The sequence below is a fragment of the Ursus arctos genome, unplaced genomic scaffold, assembly GCF_023065955.2.
Source record: "Ursus arctos isolate Adak ecotype North America unplaced genomic scaffold, UrsArc2.0 scaffold_8, whole genome shotgun sequence".
Taxonomy (NCBI): Eukaryota; Metazoa; Chordata; class Mammalia; order Carnivora; family Ursidae; genus Ursus; species Ursus arctos.
This window is the reverse complement of record NW_026623100.1, coordinates 39453451-39476833: the sequence shown is the minus strand read 5'-3', so window position 1 is coordinate 39476833 and position 23383 is coordinate 39453451. Positions and strand designations below refer to the sequence as shown.

Sequence of the window (23383 nt, the reverse complement as noted above, 5' to 3'; positions counted from 1 at the left end):
GAGGTTGTCTTTCCTTACCCTTGGCCTGTCTTTTTCATCGCTCTTCTTCTCACCTTTAACTCCTGCAACCCTCTCCATTAGTGCCAGGGGCGTGAGGAGACTTGTAGGAATAATTTCTGTGTCTCAGTGAAGTTTCTACCTTGTATGTGATCCTCTCATTGTCCTGACAAAGTGTTCTGCCTGGCGCCCCACTCAGAGCCAGTCAGCCCTGGTATCCGTTGGTCTTCTGGGTGGCTCATGTTCAGAAACACCCTCAGAGACTGTTTAGAAACACCCTCAGAGACTTAATGCCTACAGAACTCATGCCTGAATGCTCTATTTGTTTCTCAGCCAGTCAGCCTTTCCTGAGAACCTTCTTTCATCAGGCACCATGCCAGATTTTTAGGTAACAGGGATACGTCAGATGCCTTTTCAGTCTAGGAGAAAACCTGTAAACTGATCATTCCAATTCCAATATCATGGGTGCAATATTAGAAGAATATTTGGATACTTTGATAGCCAAAGAAAAGGGTCTCAGTGATGTGGAGCTTCACTGCAGTGGACTTCTCATTTTTTCCCCCTCAATCATGAATTTTTATTGAATTTTACACAAACACATTTTTGCATCCAATGGTGTGATATGTTTTTCCTCTTAATTTCTAAATATGATAGATTACAATTATTTACTATCCAATTTTAAAAGTGAAATAACATTTTTTACTTAAAAGTAAGCTACATTTATAGTGTGATATAAATTGGAATTTTATTGACTTCAATTTTAAGGTCAGTATAAAATAATTCTACTACCATTCCTGTTAACTTAAAACCAAAATTTGTTTGCAGGATTCTCTAAATGGAGTAACACTTTCAGAATTCACTGTTGTACCTCATTAACACCTTATTTTTATTATTATTTTAAAACTGTGCTAAAATACATACAACACAAATTTACCAGCTTAACCATTTTAAACTTAGAGTTCAGTGGCATTAAGTGAATTTACACTGTTGTGCAACCATCCATTTCCAGAATACTTTTCATCTTGCAAAACTGAAACTTTGTACCCTGTACCCACTAAACAATAACTTCCAATTCCTCCCTTCCCCAGCTGCTGACAACCACCATTCTATTCTCTGTCTCTATGAATGTGACTACTTTAGGTGATTCGTATATGTGGAATCATACAGTATTTCAGTTCATTACAGTTCTTTTGTGACTGGCTTATTTTACTTAGCGTAATTTCCTCAAGGTTCATCCATGTTGTAGCATGTGTCACAAATTTCTTCCTTTTAAGGCTGTGAGTAATACTCCATTGTGTGTGTGTGTGTGTATGTATGTGTGTGTGTATATATACACACACCACATTTTGTTTATCCATTCATCTGTGGATGGATACGTCAATTGCTTCTACCATTAGGCTACTGAGAATAATGCTTCATAACAATTGGTGTACAAATATCTGTTTGAGTCCCTGCTTTCCATTCTTTTGAATATGTATGCAGATACAGAATTGCTTGATCTTATGGTAATTCTAGTTTTCATTTTTTGAGGAACTGCCACCCTGTTTTCCTTAGTGACTTGACCATTTTACTCTCCCATCAATAATATGAGGGTTCCAATTTCTCTAAATCATCTCCGACACTTGTTATTTTCTTTCTTTCTTTTCCTTTCCTTTTCTCTTTCTTTCTCCCCCCTTCCTTTCCTCCCTGCCTTCTTTTTTTCGCCATCCTAATGGGTATGAGGAGGTATCTCATTGTGGTTTTGATTTGCAGTTCCTTAGTGATTAGTAATGTTGAACATCTTTTCATAAGCTTATTGATCGTTTGTGTATCTTCTTCAGAGAAATGTCTGTTCAGGTCCATTGTCTATTTTTTTAATCAGGTTGTTTGTTTTTTGTTGTTGTTGAGTTTCTAAGAGCTCTTTTTATAATCTGGATATTAACCCCCAATCAGATATATAATTTGCAAATATTTTCTTCCATTTTGTGGGTTGCCTTTTCACTTTGTTGACTGTGCCCTTTGATGCACAGAAGTTTTAAGTTTTGATCTAGTCCAATTTATTTTAACTTTTGTTGCCTGTGCTTTTGGTGTCATATATAAAAAAATCATTGTCAAATCCAATAACATAAAGCTTTTCTCCTGTGTTTTCTTCTAAGAGTTTTATAATTTTAGCTCTTGCATTTAGGTCTTTGACCCATTTCTAGTTAAATTTTAATATGGTATTAGGTAAGGGTTCAACTTCATTCTTTTGCATGTGGATGCTCACTTTTCTTAACACCATTTGTTGAAAAGACTGTTCTTTCTTCATCGAATGGTCTTGGCACGCTTGTTGAAAATCATTTGACAAGGGCTAAGGGTTTATTTCTGAGCTCTCTGGTCTATTCCATTGGTCCATATGCCTGTCTTTATGTCAGTACCACACTGTTTTGCTTATTGGAGCTTTGTAATAAATTTTGAAATCAGAAAGTGTGAGACTTCCAACTTAGTTCTTTTTAAAGATTCTTTTGGGTATTTGAGATTCCTTGAGATTCTATATGAACTTTAGTACGGATTTTTCTGTTTCTGAAAAATTTCATTGGGATTTTGAGATTGCTATAGGACTTTTGAATTCTCTTTTAAAGGAAACATTTGCCAGACAGATAAGCGAAGGAGGGGGCATTTTTGGCAAAAGGAATAGCATGATCGAATACATGAAAAGATAAAAGAACTTGGTGTGTTTGCGCAACTAAAAGTAAGCTGGTAATGTTGAGGCATTAGGCGTACCTACATTTCTGTGTATATGTGTATGGGTGTAGGCTTGAGTAGGAGATGAATTAGGAGCTAAGGTAGGGGTCAGATATTATGGAAGTGGCTGTGTATTGTGCTAAGAAGTGTAATGGGGATTAGCTGAAGGGCTGGGCTATGGAATGAATTAGATTTGTACTTTATAAAGATGACCCTGTTGGTGAGAGTGTGTGCTAGATTGAGCAGGAAGGTGTGAGCAGAAGGATTAGGTGTGGACTGTTGCAAAACATTGAGAAATGAAAGAGTGAAATATGTGCTATAGAATTAGTGGGGATAATAGGAGGGAATGGATCTGAAATAGCTTTGCACCACCACATACTCAGACATTTTCCACGGACTTCACTCTCTTCCTGGGTCCTGAAGTCCTCACATCTGCAGAATAGTCTCTGAACTCAGAGTGGTGGTTCCAACTCTTCACCTGTATCATATAGTTGTGACCTTTTAAGAACTCAGATGTTTGTTGAAAAAGGCCCAGGGCTCTGGCCCAGAAGTGCAGAGTCCCTCAGCAGTAGCCAGCCCCTTCTCGGAGCACCTGAAACTCTGACTCCTCATCCTGCTACTCGTGGGCTTCTGGCTGCTCCAAGGACCTTGTGGTCATTTCTCTCTTACCTGTGGGTTGGGCTTGCTTTCCTTGCTTTGGTTTTCCCCGAGCCCATCGGAATCCACCAGGATGTGAGTTGTCATCTCTGTTGCAACCCAGTCCCTTCACCTGTGGAACTGCAGCTCCCCAAGCCCTCTGGTGTGGTCCATGTTATTGAGACCATAACCCACCTGAGAACCTGTTTCTTCTCCAAGTACTGGAGTCTTCTGCTTCTTTAGGTTTCCCCAACCGGACATCCCTCCACCCACTGTGACTCAGTTCCCTGTCCTCAGCTTAGAGCAGCATTGAATAGGAGTTGTCAGGGCCTTTGCCACTTCTTCCTCCCTTCATCTCAGCGAGAGCATCACTGAGTGAACTGGGTAATGGTAATGCCAGGTCTGAGCCGTAGCAGCAGCAGCTGGGGAGAGGATGTGCTCCATCAGCCAGAGGCTGAGCTGCCTAACACTGAGATCCCCAGTCCCTACTGTGAACCCTGGTGGGGCAGTTCTGCTGGTAGGCAGGCTATGGCAGTGTGTGTGTGTGTGTGTGTGTGGTTGCCCATCGTGGTCACAGGTGGAGGCATGGAACTGGGGGCAGACAGTGGGCTTAAGCTCCCAAGCTCTTGTGGGCATTTAAGAACTGGAACCACTTTGGCAGTTCTGGGACTGCCAGCTCTGACCCATTGCCAAAGACACACAATTGGTGACCTGTGGGATGAGGCAAACTGATCAAAGTACACCAGTACTGTCAGTGCTGGAGAAAGCAGAGCCAGGCAAAGACTGGGCTGCCACTTGGGGGAGTGACTGAAGTGATGATGGGCTGTGCCTCCAAGATGAGCCAGACAGAATGCAATAAAAAGTTCCAGGGAAGGTGAGGGGAAAGTGTTAAAAGGGAACTGGGGAGGAGATGGAGAAGAGAAAGGAGAAAGTCCAGGAAAAACAGAAAAGGAAGGAGTTGCTGCTTCCTTGAAAGTCAAGAAGCTGGCTAGAACAAAGGGGACAAGACCCCGGGTCCCTGGCTGGGAAGTCTGGCTGGCATTTAGGAGACTAGTTCTTTGTTCTTGAGTCCAGTCTACCTGGAACATGGCCTCAGGAAAGGAGAATGTGTTCTCATCACTCACTTTGTGTTCCCAAACAGAAGAGAAGAGAGGAAGGTGCCACCTTGATCCAGCTGAAGCATTTTCGGGAGGCTTCCTCTGGATGCCACGTCGAGGCCGCCCTTCTGCCATAGCACGGAACTGGTGATTACTGAGTGCGTGGACATGGCTTTGCTCAGCAACATCCTAGCGGCCTATTCCTTTGTCTCAGGTAGTTGTCCAATCTTGGCTGGGTCAAGGGCTGAGGGCTGAGGCTCTCTCCTGGGTGGCCATCAGTGGCCTTATTCCCAGGAGAGAAATGCTACTTAGTCATAGCGGAGGGATTTGTCTGTGCTGAATTTTGAGATGAAAGATCTTCTGGTTTGAAGGTTAAGCTTGACATTCTCTAATTTGGCAATGGGTGGTGGTGGTGGTGGTGGGGACTCTAAAAGCTTTATGTTGCTAAAAATGTTTGGTTTCCTTGGGCTCAGTGAGTGAATGAAGTAGCCTGGGGCTACTTTGTATTATGCATTTGACTCCCTGTGAGAGAGGCTCTTGGAGTATCCTCAGCCTGCTCATTTCTGTGCAGTGGTTCTCAGTCCCACCCAGGTGTGTGTGCCTCTGTGTGTGTGTGTGTGTGTGTGTGTGTGTGTGTGTGTGTGTGGTCTGTGTTTGTGGGACTGTATGAGGTGTGTGATAACCTCCAGGGAGACATGAAGACACAAAGCATGTGAGTCTCAGAGAGGCTGATATTTGTCCTTTCCTTAATTCAAAGTTAAACTCTTAGGAAGATGGCTTACTGTCTCCTCAAGATACTTTCTTGAGAACAGATGCTGTTCATGTAAGAGGAGCCGTTTAAAAATACATGAAAATACACCTCAATCAAGGTGAAATTTAAAAAATACTTGAAAATGCTCAATGACCAAACCAATTTTCTGCTGCTTGAATGAGTTTTACCTTTTTTTTTTTTTTGATAGTTTGCTTTCACTATGTTTTGTTTTGCCTCTTGTCTCAGGATGTTGTATAAAAAGGAAGGGGCTGAGGTTCTGATTAGAATTCCTCTAATCAGAGGACTGATTTTACTTTCTGGTTCTCTAGCCAGGGTTGATATGTGGTGACCTCTGAGTTCAGATATAAAACCTGACATTTCTATTTACAGTGGTAAATCTGAGCCAGGGTTAAGGATAAAGGAAGCTCATGGCTTCTCTCTGAGAGAGGATCTTAGATGACATACAACCTGATTTTAGAAAGGAGGACTTCTCAGGGGCGGCAAGATGCAGCATGTGGTCTGCACAGGCCTCAAGGCCAGGCTTCTCCCTTCCTGGGTCAGCAAAGGCCTGGGTCATCGGTCAGCTCCTCACCTCCCAGGGAAGTCTGGTGCCTGGGGCCTCCTTCCCCGGGCACCACACATCAGAGGAATCTCAGCTTTGTTCTTTCTTCAAGGCTGTACTGGCATCATGTTTCACAAACAATTGAATGACGATCCTCTCAACTCTCTAGTGAAGATGTCCCCCAAATGAAGTGGGTGGTGGCAGGGAGGGCCTGGAGGTTCCAAGGCCTCCAAGAACATTTGCAAATCAACTATTGCAAGAACATATCTTGGGTGAGAGCATACAGGCTCCTGGACTTTGGAGTTCTGCTTGGCACAGGAAGTACCTGGCAGTTTTCCATTTCGGCCAGCATGACCCTGAGTTGTGACCATTGAACGTGGTAATTCATTGAATGGTCTGGTGTTTACTGTGTGTCTTGTGATCTTGCTAGGGCTGAAAGAGCACATGACCCTGTTTTTCTCCCCCCCTCCAACCTTTCTCCTTTCCACCCCATATTCTGGAATTAAATATTGGTTGGGACACAGGAAGACAATGCTCCTTTTAAATAAATATGAGCTGAAATAAAAAGAGAATGCAAGGAAATGGAAAGTAAAGTGGCTAAAATAAAATGGGTTAGATCCAGTAAATAGACCTGCTGGCTGAAAATGAATTCTGAGTGTGATGGGCAACAACCCCTGGCTGTAAAGAAAATGAGTTAAGAGAATTTACAATATGAAGGTGAATATAACAGATACAAAAATAATTGCTTTAAAAGAAGAAAATGGAACAAGTGGATTGAAGGCAATAAAAAGTATGTTAGAAGAAAATTGTAAAAAAATGTCCTAATCTTGTAGCTCGCTCATGTTTTCATTCAGCTATATCTGGTCTTCAGCTACACAGGGGCCCCTGATCCCTCCTAATTTCTTCCAGAGCATCAGTTGCCTCTTATTTTGTCCATGTGGCCCATCATTTCAGCACCATATTTGCTAATGCACACAACTCCCTTCTTCTTTGTCCAGCTCCTGATTAAAACAAGAGGCAAAACACTGACTCTAGGTAAATCCCACTTTCTCCCCTTTCGCCCTCTGCACTGAAATAACCAAATGCTGCTGCGGTTTTGCAGATTGAAGCCATTAGAAATTCATGGTATAAAACCTCAGCTGAGCCTTTCAAGTAGTACTTCAGTCTCTATTTGCTTTTGGAAACATCTTGTTCCCATGCTTCACAATAGCCATTTCAAACTTTGACAATTCAAATGATTTTAAATACCTGTTTATCCAAATGTACCCTAAAATTAAATGGCAAATGAAAACTAAGAGAAAAATGCAGCATTAATGAAGAAGGGTTAAAGTTTATAACATATAAAGAGCTTTTACCAATCAATAAAAGATCAGATGTCCCAAAGAATAGTAGACAAAGAACAAGAATCAGCAGTTTGCCAAGGAAAAATTACAATCTCTGAGAAAACATACATGGCCCGAATTCTAGCAATTAAACAAATGCCAAATAAAAACAATGAAATTAACATTTTTATTTTATAAATTTCTCAAAGATTTGAGTGGTTATGCATATAATTTCAGTTTTGGAGAAAGTGTGGGGAACTGAGTACTTACCGTGTTATGGGATTGTAAATTGCTATAACCTCTCTAGAGAGTGATTTGGGAACATCTGTCAAAAGCCTTAAAAACATGTATACCATTTAGCCAGAAGTTCCATATTTAGGAATTTATCCTAAGGAAATAACTAGGGATAAGGGCAGAAATTTCACTATGAGGACAATTGATCTTAAAACTGTTTATATAATAAAAAATCAGAAAAATGGGGGACTATTAATTGAAGTAGAAAGATATTTATGATGTGTTTTTAAGTGAATAAAGCCTGTTAGCATATAGCATATGCAGTATAGGGCCATTTATGTTTGTATATTCACATGTATACGTAAGTACATTTTATTGCAAAGTATATCTGGATGCTGGGATTTTATGAGTATGTCTGTGTATTTTTAAATTTCTTTTGCTTAGCTGTATGTTTAAGTATTTTATACTTCATTGATACCACTTTTGTAATAAATAATATTATTTTATTGGAATTTAAAATTTAGAATTAGGGCACTTGGATGGCTCAGTGGTTAAGTATCTGCCTTCAGTTCAGGCCATGATCCCAAGGTCCTGAATCAAGCCCCACGTTGGGAAATCCCTGCTCAGTGGGGAGTCTGCTTCTCCCTCTCTCCTCTGCCCCACCCCTCTGCTTGTGCTCACTCACTCTCTCAAATAAATAAATAAAAATCTTTAAAAAAATAAAATTTAGAATCATACACATATTTTAAAAATTACCAGTCGCTTATTGTTTTCTGACTTCTAGACCTGTGTATCTAAATGCCCTGAACATTACAATTTGGGTATGCCACAAGCATTTCAAATTCAACCTGGCCTGCAATGGAATATTGTCCTTCTCTGTCAGTTGTTCCTTCTTTCATGTACCATGTAGGGCATCACCTACACCAGAAGTATGATTTCTAGCCTTTGATGTATCTTACTCACTGCACATATTCAATTGCTTAGGGTCAGTCCACATGCCTCTCAATGTTTCTCAGATGTGTCCCCTCCATTTTATTCCCACCATCATTGAATTAATTGATCCAAGCCCCATTCCATTTTTGCTTATCTTGCCATAATAGCATTTTCCATGGTCTATCTGCCTCCCATCTTGCTTCATAGCAAAGATTGTGTTTTGTAGCAAAATGATTTTTCCAAACTGCAGGTCTGATGATGTAATTCTTTTTTATTTTTTAGAATACTTTAGTGAATCCCCATTATGTCTGGGATGAAATCCAAACACTTTTGTATGGTTTAATAATTAGGATTGCTTTCAGCTGAAAATAATAGAAAACCTCAACTTGGTGGCCTAAACACATAGGAGTTATCTTACCTTCATAAGAAGAAGTCTGGAGGTAGGCGGTGCATTGGATCAAAGATGTAGGGACCAGCATCTATGTGATTCTCACGTCCTTTCTTTTATGCTTGTCATCAAATGGCTGCAAAGTGGCTGCTGTTGCTCTTGCCCTCATTCAAGATGGTTGAAAAAAGGAAGGACGATCCAGTATATCTCATATTTCATTGGCCAAAACTGTGTTACATGACCATCTAGCTGAAAAAAAAAATGACAAAGCTTTTTCAACCTTTAGACCAGTGGTTCATAACCGGGGATGATTTTGTCCTATGGGGGACTTCAGGAAATATCTGGAAAAATTTTTGGTTGTCACAACTGGGGTGGGGGGTGCTGCTATTGGCATCTAGTGGTAGAGAAACATCCTACAATGCATGAGAAACCCCTACAACAAAGAATTAATGGCCCAAGAGGTCAATAGTGCTAAGGCTGGAAAACATGCTGTAGAGGCAAGCAAGGAAAAAGAGATTTGGGGATAGTGTGAGTTCTTCAATCTGCAGTTTCTTATGTGGCTTCTCAGGGCTTTTAGTGTCTGAATTTGACTTCTTGGGGGCTCTCGTTTAGTTGTAGAGTTCCCTGATCAAGATCTCACTCCAATTATTCTAAACCACTTGCTGCTCCTTTTCTCACCTTTGCTTTTTGCAGCCATTTCCTTTTCCAAGAATTCTTTCGTTTGGTTGTGGACTGGCTAACTCCCTCACAGTCCTTGGGGTCTGCCATCTTCTCTCCTCACTTCCCCACCCTGGCTTAGATGCCCGCCTATGCACTCCTCACACACGTTTTGCTCCCTGTATCTCAGTACTGGGATTGGAGCAGTTAACATTTCTTGTTTCAACTCTGTGCAGGCAACCCCTTGGGATCATAATATAATAATTTATGATGAGGATAATAATCTCATTAATAGTAATAACCTCATAAATAACTTCTAATAAGGTTGTTAGAAAGATTAAATGGAATGATTGCTCTTTAATTTAATGTTTTGAATTGATAATACATTCTCCTGATCACTCTTCCATTTCATTTCTTCCTTAAAAGTCACTTTCTTAGTTAGAATCCCCCTGGTCACTATCCACCTGCCTACTCGAGTCCCTCCAGCACACATCTGACACTTCATATCCTCCTTCCTATTTTTACTGTTTTCTTCTCCTTATCACCTTATTACCATCTAACATACAAACTGTTTTATTTGTTTATCTTGTTTATTTACTATTTCTCCCAGTAAAATATAAGCTCCCAGGACCACTGAGACTTTTGTTTTTTTCCTCAGCCTCTAGAATAGTGTCTGGCACCTATTAGGTGCTCAACTAATCAGTGACTAAACATGGCTCAATGATCAAACGATATAAAAAGACAAACAGTGAGAAGTCTTAACCTCAGAGCCCCCTCCATCCAGTCCCCATGTTTGAGCCATCATCAAGCCTTTCTGCAACCTTCCAGAGTTCTTTGTGCACAGGTCAGAAAAGATGAACATTCAGTCTCATCCTCGCCCCTTTTATACACAGGTAGCACATCATACATACTCTTTTGTACTTTGCTTTTTTTCACCAAACAATGTTATCATGAATATGTGTTATATCAGTGTATAGAGAGCTTCCTCCTTTCAAATGACTATATACTGTTCCTTTGTACAGATGAACCATAATTTAACCAGTCCTCTGTTGGCCAGTGGGAGTGGTTCAACTTTTTCAAATAGGGCAACAGAGTTGCAATAAAAATAACTGTGGGCACACATACATGTTCAAGCACATTTGTAGAATAAGTTCCCAAAAGTGGAATCGTTGGGTCAAAGTGTGTATAAATTATTAGTTAAGGTCAGTATCACCAAAGTGCCGCTTAAGGAGTTTTACCCATTTACTCTTTTTAAGATGCATAAGAAGGTCCTGCAACACTATTTTCAAACTGTTGGATTTTCGACAATCTGATAAGTGAAAAATAATATCTAAATGTCATTTAATTTCTGTTTCTTTAGGTCACAGGTCAGCAAATGTTTTCTGTAAAGGGTCAGATAATAAATATTTTTGGCTCTGTGGGCCATACAGTCTCTGTTCTAACTATTGAACTCCTGTGTTGTTAGCATGAAAGCAGACATAGAGCATAGATGAATGGGCACCGCTGTGTGCCAACAACAAAACACATGGTGGTCAGGTTTGGCTTAGGAGCCATAGTGTGCCAAGTCCCGCTTTGGGTGAGCAGCTTTTCATACACTGAAGGTCCATTTGTATTTCTTTTTCTGTGAACTCTCCATAATCTTTTGTCCATTTTGTTTATTAGTTGTTGGGTCTTTTTTCTTAATGCTCTTTCTAGGTGTTCTTTATATACTAGCCCCTTGTCTCTGTGGCATATTTCAAATATTTTTCATAATTTTGGCATTTGTCTTTTAACTTTGTTTACAGTAATTTTTTTTAATGCAGATATTTTGGGGGATCATTTATTTTTTTCATTTAACCAATATTCTTTGTTTTTTTAAAATTTAAATTCAATTAGCCAACATAGAGTACAACATTACTTTCAGATGCAGTGTTCAGTAATTCATCAGTTGTGTATAACACCCAGTGCTCGTCACATCACATGCTCTCCTTAATGCCCATCACCCAATATCCTTTGAATGTGTAACTGTAAGTACAGCGGTATGAATTATGTAGTAGTCAGCCAGAATTTGAATCACATTTCCTATGAGATTGGCTTGGGGGAGGTGGTCTCTTAGCAGTGAGGGAGCCTAACCCAGCATAACTCAATTGATAGTCACAAATTTGGGGTTTGGAGAAAGTACTATAGTTTCTGTTTCATGTTATTCCCCTTTATACTGTGAAAGTTGAGAACCTTTGTGTCTTTAGCCCCAAAGGCACTGTAGACTATCAATAAATTTTTGTGGAATAAAGAAACCATTTATTGACCTATCAGAACAAATTTTAAAAGTTGGACTATACTCTCCTGGAGAGTAGTACTTTCATACGTAGATACATCAGCTGATGGCAAGAAAATTTAATGTACTAATTTTGAAAAGCCACTGGCAATATGTATCAAGAGGTATAAAAATATGTATCCCCTCTAACACAAAGATTCCTTTTTTGAGAATGCATTGTAATGTAACACATGAAATAAAAAAGCAGAAAAGAAAGTAGCATTACAAGCAAAAGTACTCTGACTACACATTTGTCCAAACCCATACAATGTACAACACCTAGAGTGAACCCTAGTGTAAACTATGGACCTTATGTGATTATGATGTGTCAGTGTAGGTTCCTGAGTTATAACAAATGTATTGCTCTGGTAGGGATGTTAATAATGAGAGAGGCTATGGGTATGTGGAAGTGGGGGTTATGGGAAATCGCTGTACTTCCCTCAATTTTGCTGTGAACCTAAAACTGCTCTTAAAAATAGTCTTAAAAACAAACAAAAGAAGTATGCAGATAAAAATATATAAATTATATAAATACAACCAAGTAAATATAAATAAATATGTACACATTTATATGATAGCAAGAAAGAACAGAAGAAAATTCACTTCACTATACCACACAATGTGTAGTTATATTCAGGTTATGGGATTATGGTGATTTTATAAATTTTTTTCATCCCTTACTCTTTTAATGTTGTACCATTATACACACACACACACACACACACACACTTATATGTATACACACATACATACACATACATACTATATACATATTTATCCACATCTAATGAATTTATTAACTGGACTTTTAGAAATTGTGTATTCATGATTTAATTCAATAAATATTTGTGAAATACACACAATGAGCAAGGCAATGCACTGGATGTTCTGGAAATCCAAAGTGAATCAGGTGGATTCTGCCCTCAAATTCCTCACTGTTGTATGGGAAAGATACTATATAGCTAATTATAATACAACTATATAAAGTGCTGCCCAGATCAGAGGGGCTAGTTAATCACACTCTTCCTCCCTTCCAGACTCAAGGAGTCAGAAAAGCATCAGAATAGGGTATCAACTGCAGCAATGGTTAAGCCAGAGCAGAGAATATTCAGGGGCTTGTACGTAGCTCCCCTTAGTCCTAGGACCATAGGTCTTTCCTGCTGTAGATGAAGAAAGGTGAGCAGGGTGGGTTAGGATGATGGGTAAGGAAATGGAAGGCCTCTTTTGGGGGTACTTATGGCCTGGACAGGTGGTAAGGGAAGATGAAAGAGGCGAAAGAGAGGGAGTATACTCCAGAGCCAGCCTAGTGGGGCAGCGATTCTCCCACACCCCCTCTTCCTGAGGAAGAACAAGTCAGGGATGCAAGAAGGAGGGCAGCTTTCTCCAGCATTTCAGAGAGGGCAGAAGTGTTACTGGGAGTTTTTGCTTTTCTATGGGGAGGGGCAGAATCCCATAAAGAGAAATCCTTGCAATGCTCTAAGAGTTTGGAGAAGAAATTATGCTGAATACTCCCTGATTCTACAAAAGCCCCACTACTATCTTTAAAACCTAAAATTTGTTAAACATTTTTCTTTCCATTGGGGAACCTGGGTGGCTCAGTTGGTTAAGCAGTTGCCGTCAGCTCAGGTCATGATCCCAGGGTCCTGGGACTGAGTCCCGAGTCAGACTCCCTGCTTGGCGGGGAGTCTGCTTCTCCCTCTCCTTCTGCCTCTGCCTTGTCCCTTGTTCCTGCTCTAAATAAATAAATAAATAAATAAATAAATAAAATCTTTTTTAAAAAAGGGGATTGCAAGTTTTGAGGCCAAGAGTCGAGGCAGAGGAACCAGTTACACTTGCACGGAGACCAGCTGATCTGGCCTAGGCTGATGCTGCTCTTCTCCTATAGAGGCTGCTGGGCATGATCTGGCCTCGAAGGGTGCAAATGAAATTAGCCCCAGGACCTCCACATAGAGCCTCTTCCTGCCCATGAAAACAATGACCCTGCAGGAAGCAAGATACTGCAATACATTTATTTTTATTTACTGAGGGAAAACAACCGACAATAGCCCTCCCCACTCTATTTCCTGGGCAATTAACAGCTGTCTGGATCTGGCCAAGACCAGGGTGGATCATTGGCCAAGAGGAAGTGACCTGGAGCAGAGACTAGAAAAAACAACCACGATAGAGCTACAGTTTCGATTTTTGCAGAAGCATGATGAAGAAAAACAAAACAAATTATATCAGCTGTGAAAATCAGCTGTGAGTCACCTCCTCAGGAACCAGTGAGGCCCAGTAACCCCCCTTGCCCTCTCTCATTGCTTTTACTGGCTTTTCTGGGAATCCATGTCTGAGAAAGCTGTAGGCAAAAGAGTATATTTTCTGGTTGGAGTAGCAGGATAGGATGCATTAGTTAAGCTAGAGGAAGAATAGTAGTTCCCAAGATAAAGTTCAGTAACCATCTTCAAAGTTAACCTATGTAATGGGGGGGTGGTGAGGGCAGGGTGCAAAAAACATGGAGATGCATTCACAGGGAAAAAAGGATGGGATGAGAAAGGAAGGAAGGGAAGAGGAGGAAAACAGATTAGATGGATGGAGGGATGGATGGGAGGGAGGGAGAGAACATGTAAGGAAGGAAGAAAGGGAAAAGGAGGAAGGAAGAAAATAAATAGACTTATCATTTATTGAATGCCTATCTTTGCCAAGATCTTGGATAATCCCTTTATGCTGGTCATCTGTAATACCTTTAACCTTTACCACAATTCAGCAGGGTAGGTAAGTAGTGTTTAAAAGATGACTGAGGGGCGCCTGGGTGGCACAGCGGTTAAGCGTCTGCCTTCGGCTCAGGGCGTGATCCCGGCGTTGTGGGATCGAGCCCCACATCAGGCTCCTCTGCTATGAGCCTGCTTCTTCCTCTCCCACTCCCCCTGCTTGTGTTCTCTCTCTCTCTGGCTGTCTCTATCTCTGTCAAATAAATAAATAAAATCTTAAAAAAAAAAATAAAAGATGACTGAGATGAGACTTCAAATCGATGCTGGTCTGCCTGATGGTTTTCCACCCTGGTAAAGCATGGATTTGGGTGTCTTTTCTAGAAAGCCTTCTCAGATCCCCATTACTGATCTTTAGCTTTTCCACTCACCTTTGTGTTTCTGGAGATCCCTCTTCATGCCTCTATAGAAACTCTTCCCTTTAGTACGGGAATGGGTAGGTTTGCTTGCCTGCTAGACTAACTCCTCAAGGCAAGGACTTATTTATCTACAGGTTGCAAATTTGTAGCCTTAAATAATACACCCCCAATTCTCTCACTCTCCAGCTCTTATTAACCATCACTATACCCTCTTTTTATGAGGAGGTCTTTTTTAGATTCCACATATTAGTGACATATACAGTATATGTCTTGCTTTGTTTGACTTAACCTCAATTAGCATAATGTACTTAAGGTCACAACACATTTTCTTTATCCATTCATCTGTTGATGGACACTTAGGTTGTTTCCGTGTCTTGGTTATTGTGAATAATGCTGTTGCGAACATGGGAGTGCAGATATCTCTTAAACACAGTGATTTCATCTCCCTGTTTCCTTGATCATCTTAATAGATGCAGGAAAAGCTTTTGACAAAATACAACATCCTTTCATGACAAAATCCTCAACAAACTCGGTATAAAAGGAATATACCTCAATATAATAAAGGCCATATACGACGAGCCCACAGCTAACATCATGCTCATTGGTAAAACATTGAAAGCTTCTCAACTGCATACAAAAACTCCACCATTTTATTCCCTTTATAGTTTTGATGTCACCATTTACCTCTTTTTATATATTGCATTCATTAACAGATTGTAATAGTTATTTTTAGTACTATTTTCCTTTAACCTTTATACTATAGTTTAGTGGTTAACACACCATTCTAGTACAGATTTAGAGTTTTCTAAATCAGACTGCATACTTACCTTTCCCAGTGTGTTGTACACTTTCAGATGTTTTCATGCCACTAATTAGCATCTTTTCACTTCTGCTTGATCCTTTCAGCATTTCTCGTAAGGCAGGATCCCTTTAACCTTTGTTTCACTGAGAAAGTCTTTATTTCTCCTTTCTATCTGAAGAATAACTGCCATATAGAGTATTCTTGGCTGGTAATTTTTTCTTCAACATTTTGACTATGTCATTCCACTCTTTCCTAGCCTGTGGGGTTTCTGCTGAGAAATCCACTGATAGCCTAATGGGGGTTCCTTTATAAGTTATCATCTTTTTTTCTCTAGATACATTTAGGATTCTTTTTCTTTGATTTTTGACAGTTTTCATTATAATGTGGCTTGGAGGTCTTTTTGCATTGAGATAATAGGGTGATCTATTGGTTTTGTGAACTTTGATGTCAAAGTCTGTCCTCAGTTATGAGATGTTCTTATCTATTATATTTTAAACTTTCTGGCCCCTTGCTCCTCTCTTCTCCTTCTGGAACCCTGATTATGCTAGCATTTGTACATTTGACTGAATCCCATAGATCACAAAGGCTTTCTTTGCTCTTTGTCATTCTTTTTTTCTCAGTTTGCCTTGCACTGGGTTATTTGAAAAGCACTGTCTTCTAGGTCACTTATTTCGTCTTCCATTTGATCTACTCTGATACAGATTCTCTCTATTGCATTTTTCACTTCAACCATTGAATTCTTCAGCTCCAGAATTTTTGCCTGGTTCTTTTTTATGGTCTCTATGTGTTGCTAAAGTTCTCATTTTGTTAATGTGTTTTTTTCCCTGATTTCATTGAATTGTCTTCTGTGTTTCTTTGTAGCTCATTGTTTCCTCAAAACAGTTACTTTGAATTCTTTATATGCTAGATTGTAAGATTTCATGCGTTTGAAATGTTTATTGAAGGATTATTATCTTTTGATGATGACATGTTTTCTTGATTCTTCATGTTCCTTGTAATTCTGTGTTGCTGCTTTGCCTTTGAACTAAAGACACCTCCTCAACTCTTCACTAGTTGCCTTCAGATGGGGTATTTTGTTCGTTGGTCCTGCTGTACCTGGGATTCTCTCTGACCTTGTATTTATATACCTGCTCTACACTTCTTGCTCCCTCTTGTGGCAGAATTCTTAAGCTTTTATGCCTTTTCTGGATATTACAGCTCACCTGACTGGCTGCTGGAAACCTCTCTTTTGTTTTCCAGAAGGTGGTGCTACAGCTCAAGTTTGTGGGTTCTCTCTTGCCTACAGATCCAGGTCTGTTTTTCTGAGAGCACTACATTTTACCTAATTTGTTTTTGCTGCCAATCTTGGAGCCTGAGTAAGGAGCCACTTTAGAGTGGAAGAAGGTATGGGTTTAGCACTTGGGGTGTTAGGGGTGTCTGCCAGCTGGTAGGAAGATCCGTGGCTGAGGTTCTCCCAGAGGTTTGTGGGTGGACTTCCTCCAGACATCCTGAGCTCAGACAGCATGAACTGTGTCCCTTTATAATGCTCTTTGATATTCTTACTTGCCTCTTTCCCAGTTTCTTCCTTCCACTCAATCATGGAGGTCCTGCTTCAGTACTCTGGATGTTGCTGGAAGGAAATGGGTTTGCTGTGCAGCATCCAGCAAAGCTGGGGTAGCTAGGCACTCACACACTTCTCTCCTTTCCCCCCACAGGGTGGTGCCATGGAATAGTTCAGTTCTGTGCTGTGTCAACTTGGGGGGCACTGCTGGAAGAGTTCCTTCAAATTTGTTTTGTTTGCTTGTTTCCTTCAGTGATGTGCTGGAATTCTGTTTCATCCATGGGTGTTTGCCCAAGTCAATACTTTTCAAAATTTTCCCAAAACACAGCTGTGAAAGGTCAGGGTTGGGGTTGCTAGTTCCACAGTCCAAACCGAAGTCTGTCTGCGGTCTGTCTATTATTGGATGATCTGGTGGGCTGGTGGGCGAAACTCCTCCTGGGGTTTTTTGGCCTATGCTGTTGGATCATAAGACTCCCACAGAGACACTTTTGTTTGTGGATGGCTGCTTAATTAGCAGTTTAAAAAAAAGGGACACAAAAAGTTAGGATATCTTACACCGCCATGATATTGATATCACCCCCCTTTCACCACATTTACATTGTTTGTTAACTACTCTTGTATCTGCTATTAGTGTCTTCTATTTTCTTCTCTCCTCTCCTCTATGTACCTATAATTTATATCTATTGCATTCACATCACTGTCATTTTGGTAGAAGTTTCAGAGGGAAAGAGATATCATAAATACATGCATTCGATATGCTGTGTTTAGACTGATAGAACCTTTTTTGGGGTACAATTTAGAATGCATAAAACTTCAAAATGTCCATGCCCTTTGATGCAGTTGTCCTGTTTCTATATAACTAACCTGTAGAAATAATTCTACGTGTATATAAAGAGATGTGTACAAGGATACAAGCACGTTGACACTAGCATTGCTCATAATAGTGAAAAATTGTAAACCATTTATGTCATAGTAATAAGGAAATGGTTAAATAAACTTTGACATGTCTATGCTACAGAAGACTATGCAGCAGTCAAAAAGAATGCTGTTGGCATATCTGGAAATCTCACTAACAAATATCCTTAAATTTAAAAAACAGATTAAAAATTAAATTAAAAATTAAAAATAAATAAATTAAAAAACAGATATGTATTATATATGATCCCACTTATATTCTTTAAAAACTCACAAAACAATATATGTTTTGATTCATACTAACCAGTGAATAGAGATTATGGAAAACGAATTTGCTGATGGTAACTCAAGATTAAGTCCTGTCAGACTGACCATGCCTTGGGACCCAAGGCCAGGTACGCCCCTATGTTCTCGTACTTACCCACAAAGGGAAGGCTGTTCACCCAAAGACTCTCATCCTACTGAGCACATCATACAGGGGTCATCACCGGGCCCACGAAACATACTGCACATTCACAGAATGATTATTTTCTTTTCTCGCCAAGGAAAACCTCAAATTTCTTCCCCACAAGTCACCTGATGAGGTCATCACAAAATACCTACATGGGTTTTCCATCCGTGATTGTATGAGTTATCGATTGCTGCATAGCAAATTACCTCAAAACTTAGTGACTTGAAACAACACATATTTATTATCTTGTTGTTTCTGTGGGTCACGCCAGGGCTGCACCAGGAGGGCATGATTCACTTCCAAACTCACGCACATGGCCATTTGCACGAGTCAGTTCTTTGCAGGCAGTTGGTCAGAGGCTACTCTTAGTTCCTTGCTATGTGGGCCCCTCTGTAGAGCAGCTCAAAACATGGCAGCTGGCCTCGTCAGAGCAAGTGAGTGAAAAAAGCCAGAGAGAAGGCATAGGCAAGTTGGAAGTCAGTCTTCTGAAACCTAACCTTAGACTCACTCATCATTTTTCCCATATTGTTTTTTAGAAATAGATCACTGGGTCCAGCCCACTATATCCAGCCCTCAAAGGGAGGGGCTTATGTAAGAGGCTGAATACTAAGAAATACTAAGAGGTGGAGGGCATCTCAGGAGCTGACTACTGTGTTGACTTAGGCCTGTGATGGTATAGTTACAATACAGGAGGCACTGGTCCTTGGTTTTATTTATGAATTTGTCATCAAAAATAAATAAATAAAAGAAGCTGCTTACATCTGTGATTAAAAGGGTCTTCAAGGGTTGCAGGAGCAAATTCAGAAGCCAAGAATCTTCCGCTATAGGCAAAAATAGGCTTTAAACACATATACACCTCCTAAGCAAATGACATCCAAGTCGTTGGTTGCTTATAATACATCCTAAACAATAATTGTCTTTCTTTTTATCTTCTCATGTTGAAATTATTTCAAATTTAAAGTTGCAGGAATATAGGGAAAAAATCCCATATGCCCTATACCCAGATTCACCATTTGTTGGTAATTACGTTTTGAATACACTATACAGATTGTCACATGGGAAGGCAATATTTGTAACTATCGGAGCTTTGAGGTGTGATGAGAGCTGTGCAAGGGGGGCGGGAGCCCTATTTGCTCTCCGCATATAGGGTCGTCATCTCTCACATGCCTCTTCCTCCTTCTCCTGCAGAAAATCCCGAGCGAGCAGCTCTGTACTTTGTCTCCGGCGTGTGCATCGGGCTGGTGCTCACCCTGGCTGCCTTGGTGATGAGGATCTCTTGCCACACGGACTGCCGGCAGCGTCCCCAGAAGAAGTTCCTGCAGGACCGAGACAGCAGCTGCGAGAGCAGCGACAGCGAGGATGGCAGCTCAGACACGGCGTCTGACATCTCGGTCAGGAGACACCGCCGCTTCGAAAGGACTTTGAACAAGAACGTGTTCACCTCGGCCGAGGAGCTGGAGCGCGCCCAGCGGCTGGAGGAGCGGGAGCGCATTATCAGGGAGATCTGGATGAATGGCCAGCCTGAGGTTCCCGGGACCAGGAGCTTGAACCGCTACTACTAGCGGCAGGAGCCGAAGCCCGCACTCTGCGGGAAACCGCCGGCAAGGGCCAGGGTCCGCAGGGAGGGTGGGCACAGAGCTGAATGCAGTTCTGCGGGAGTCCTGGGGGCAGGGATAAGCAGGCCACGCCCATTTTCTAGCCAGGAGGACTGAGCTTTCCTTTTCCACTAAATTTATGGAAAAGTAGAAAAACCAAGTCAGTTCATCAACCTTTCCAGGTCGTGGAATGGTGCTGAAAAATCCTCTCCAACAATGTGGATGGAGACTAGAGAAACGGGACTGTGGTTTCTCTTGATTTCTGAGGATCTCAGAAGTTTCTGCAGACTTCATTGCTATGTGTTATTCCTTTACAAAAGGAAGATTATCATGGCATGAGGGCTAGGAATAGCAGGGTGAACTTAACCCAGTAAATGCAATTTTCTAAATGACCCGATGCTATGGAGGTGATTCTCATCCAGATAGCATGATTTATGATTATTATTTAAGGCTGATTTTTAAAAATCTTGTGTTGCAATGGCAACCTCGTCCATTTTAACTGGCACCTCAGGGATTAAAATCCTATTTTTTAGTATAGTTCCCACCTCATTCATGAAAATTGGTAGAATTAATGTATTATGTGAGATGTGTCAGTGAGCTAGAAAATATCAATAACCTCAAAGGATGAAGGGTTTTATTTTAAATAGTTTATAAAATATATATTAATGTGCATATTTGAAGATGCTGCATAAGAATAAAAGCTGTGTTCTCCCCCTTTTTGGAGAGTAGAAATTTTGTTATGACTCTAGATAATTATGATTTTAAACATTTTGTTAAAAAAAACAAGTTTGGATTTCCAAGAAAAGAATGGGAATGGGAGATGAGGAATAAAGCCAAAGTTAGGATGACATAAAAAAAATAAATGCTACATAAAATCTTTTTTGTTTCATGTCCATCTCTGTGGTTATACTTACTTTAAATGGCAGACCTTTTACATAGGTGGCTACGGTCTTTTGCCAGGCCCTTTCAACAACTGGAGAACTGGGAGAAATGGAAAAACTAAAGAATAAAGAAAATGGCCCTGTGTGACTTAGTAGGGACCTTTCATTTACTCTGTGTTGCATGTTAACAGTTACAATGTAGCTGAGTGGTTGTTAAGTAGGGGATAGACTTGCCCAAGGCTAGAAGTTAGACGGTGGCCCCCTATGGAGAAGGGAAGTAAGTAGGGAAGGAAGAGAGCAAGGCTGAACCACATTTAGAAATGGGTTACAGAGAAGGAAGTAGCATCCTCCAGCCTTCTATCTCTGTCAGCTACCTTTTCTTCACATGCAGTGGGTTCCTTAGTCAGCCTGTCTGGACGCTCCTGAGCCTTCCTACTGGGAGCATCTCCATTGGCGTCCATCGGTGTCATCACCATGCCTGAAAGGACGGTCAGGAGACTTCCTCTGCTGGGATCTCTATTGCTTTAGCAACCCACTATCTGTGATAAGGGCTTGGAAGGCTGTCTTAATAAGCGAACAATCACAAATCTCTGTTTGCCCAGGGGGCAATACACTTGGCTTGAAACCTTGGTGGCTGGTCTTATTTTACCATTTTGGGTTGCCTCATTGGCTAGTAATTACTGCCAAAAATCTTGTTAAATCAGTGTCTTTGAATCTGGGTTCCCACCCTTGTGATTTCAGTCCCTAGGCAATAATTGGATGAATGGCCAGCCCGAGGTGATTAATATCATCTTGGTCTTAGAAAAGTGAAACAATAAGGTGTTGCCTTCATCCCCAGGATTCATCCAAAGCTGATAACAGGGAAGGATATGACCCTTGTTAGGCAGGGGCTAAGGGGGCTGCAGTGATGGAGGTGTTTGGGAAGTTGCCAGGTCATCTGGCTTTCTCACCCCAGTATCCTAATGCCCTTCTACCAAGTCCATAAAGTTCCCATTTTTAGGGTGGTGGTGGCTTTCCCTAAGGCACAAAATACTAGATAATAGTTTAACCCACTGCTTCACTTCCATATACCAAGGATTCCAGCTTTCCAGCCAAAGATAGGGAGACCTCCACTGTTACATTCCTTATCTTGACCCAAGCACTTCCACATTTAGGTCTGTCACTCTGCTTCCAGTTTCTGCATTAGGTCACTTCATTTGCAACAGAATAATACCCAAATTAAGAGCATTTATTAGTTCATATAACTGGGAATAGTAGGGTCGGATTAGGTTTCATGGATGACGGGGTCTAGATGCTGAAATGCTATAAAAAGTTTGCTCTTTCTCAGCTCTCATCTCTGCTTCTCTCTGTTGCTGGTCTCATTTTCTTCTACTTCATTTGAAACAATGACCTATGTATACTGCTACAGTGCTTTGGATTAATTGCTACTAACCAAGCTCCCATACACCTCACAGGTTGTGTGTGTGTGTGTGTGTGTGTGTGTGTGTGTGTGTATGTGTGTGTGTATGTGTGTTGGACAGTTTCACAGTTTACTTAGCTCAGAAGACAGCATGGAAAGGATGCTTCTGATCCAACTTCCCTGGTCTGGTTCCTCAGAGAAGCACTGACTGACAGTTAAACATCTGAGAAGATGTTTGAAGTACAGTTACCCTAGGAAGTACAGTTACCCTAGAAGTACAGTTATCCTAGCTCCCACCAACTTCCTTGAAGGGCCTCTTCCAGCACTGTGAGGCACAGGTGGTCACCATCCACTCATGGCATATCTGAACCCCCTGAGCTGAACCTTCACTACTGGCAGGGAGTGCACCCTAGGCACTTTTAGACTTAACATCATTCCAATATAAGGACACGAAGGAAAGAGACCTCGTTTCAAGGTCCAAAATTAAAATCACAGGGAAGGACTATTTGGCCTGGCTTGTATAGTGCGAACTTCTAGGAGTTTCACCATTTCAGATTTTACATTTAAGTCTTTTTAAAAAGGATTTATTTACCTACTTTAGAGAGAGAGAGAGGAGCAAAGGGAGAGGGAGAGAGAATCCCAAGCAGACTCTGTGATAAGCGCAGAATCCGATGCAGGGCTGATGCCACGACCCTGAAATCGCTACCAGAGCTGAAACCAAGAGTTGAATGCTCAACCAACTGGGCCACCCAGGCACCCATACGTTTAAGTCTTTAATCTATTTTGAGTTAATTTTTGTGAGTGGTGGATGATGGGGTTCAATTTCCTTCCTTTGCATGTAAATATCCAATTTTCCTAGCACTATTTATTGAAGAGACAATCCTTTTCCTATTGAGTATTCTTGGCTCCCTTGTTAAATATTGCTTACCTATATATGTGTGGGCTTACTTCTAGACTCTCAATTCTGTTCCATTGATCTATGTGTCTGTTTTTGTGCCAATACCAGACTGTCTTGATTACTATAGATTTGTAATACGACTTGAAACCAAGAAGTGTGATGCTTCCAGCTTTCTACTTCTTGCTCAAGCCTAATTTGACTATTTGGGGTCTTTTGTGGTTCCATA

The 23383-nt window shown here is 40.8% G+C and overlaps 1 protein-coding gene across 7 annotated transcripts in view; it reads left to right on the top strand.

Annotated features, from left to right (window-relative positions):
* EVA1A (eva-1 homolog A, regulator of programmed cell death) overlaps nt 1–20858 on the top strand; it is a 47686-nt gene extending 26828 nt beyond the window's left edge. For 3 of the 7 annotated variants that reach the window (XM_057309218.1, XM_057309217.1, XM_057309221.1), the window contains one exon: nt 4478–4603. In XM_057309218.1, the coding sequence (XP_057165201.1) occupies nt 4478–4584 (107 nt within the window). In that variant the 3' untranslated portion in view covers nt 4585–4603. Of the gene's footprint in view, nt 1–4077; nt 4648–19572 lie in introns of those variants that run through there. The other 4 variants (XM_057309219.1, XM_044391944.3, XM_044391934.3 and 1 more) reach the window with 3 other exon arrangements.
* Nucleotides 20859–23383: the final 2525 nt, after the last annotated feature.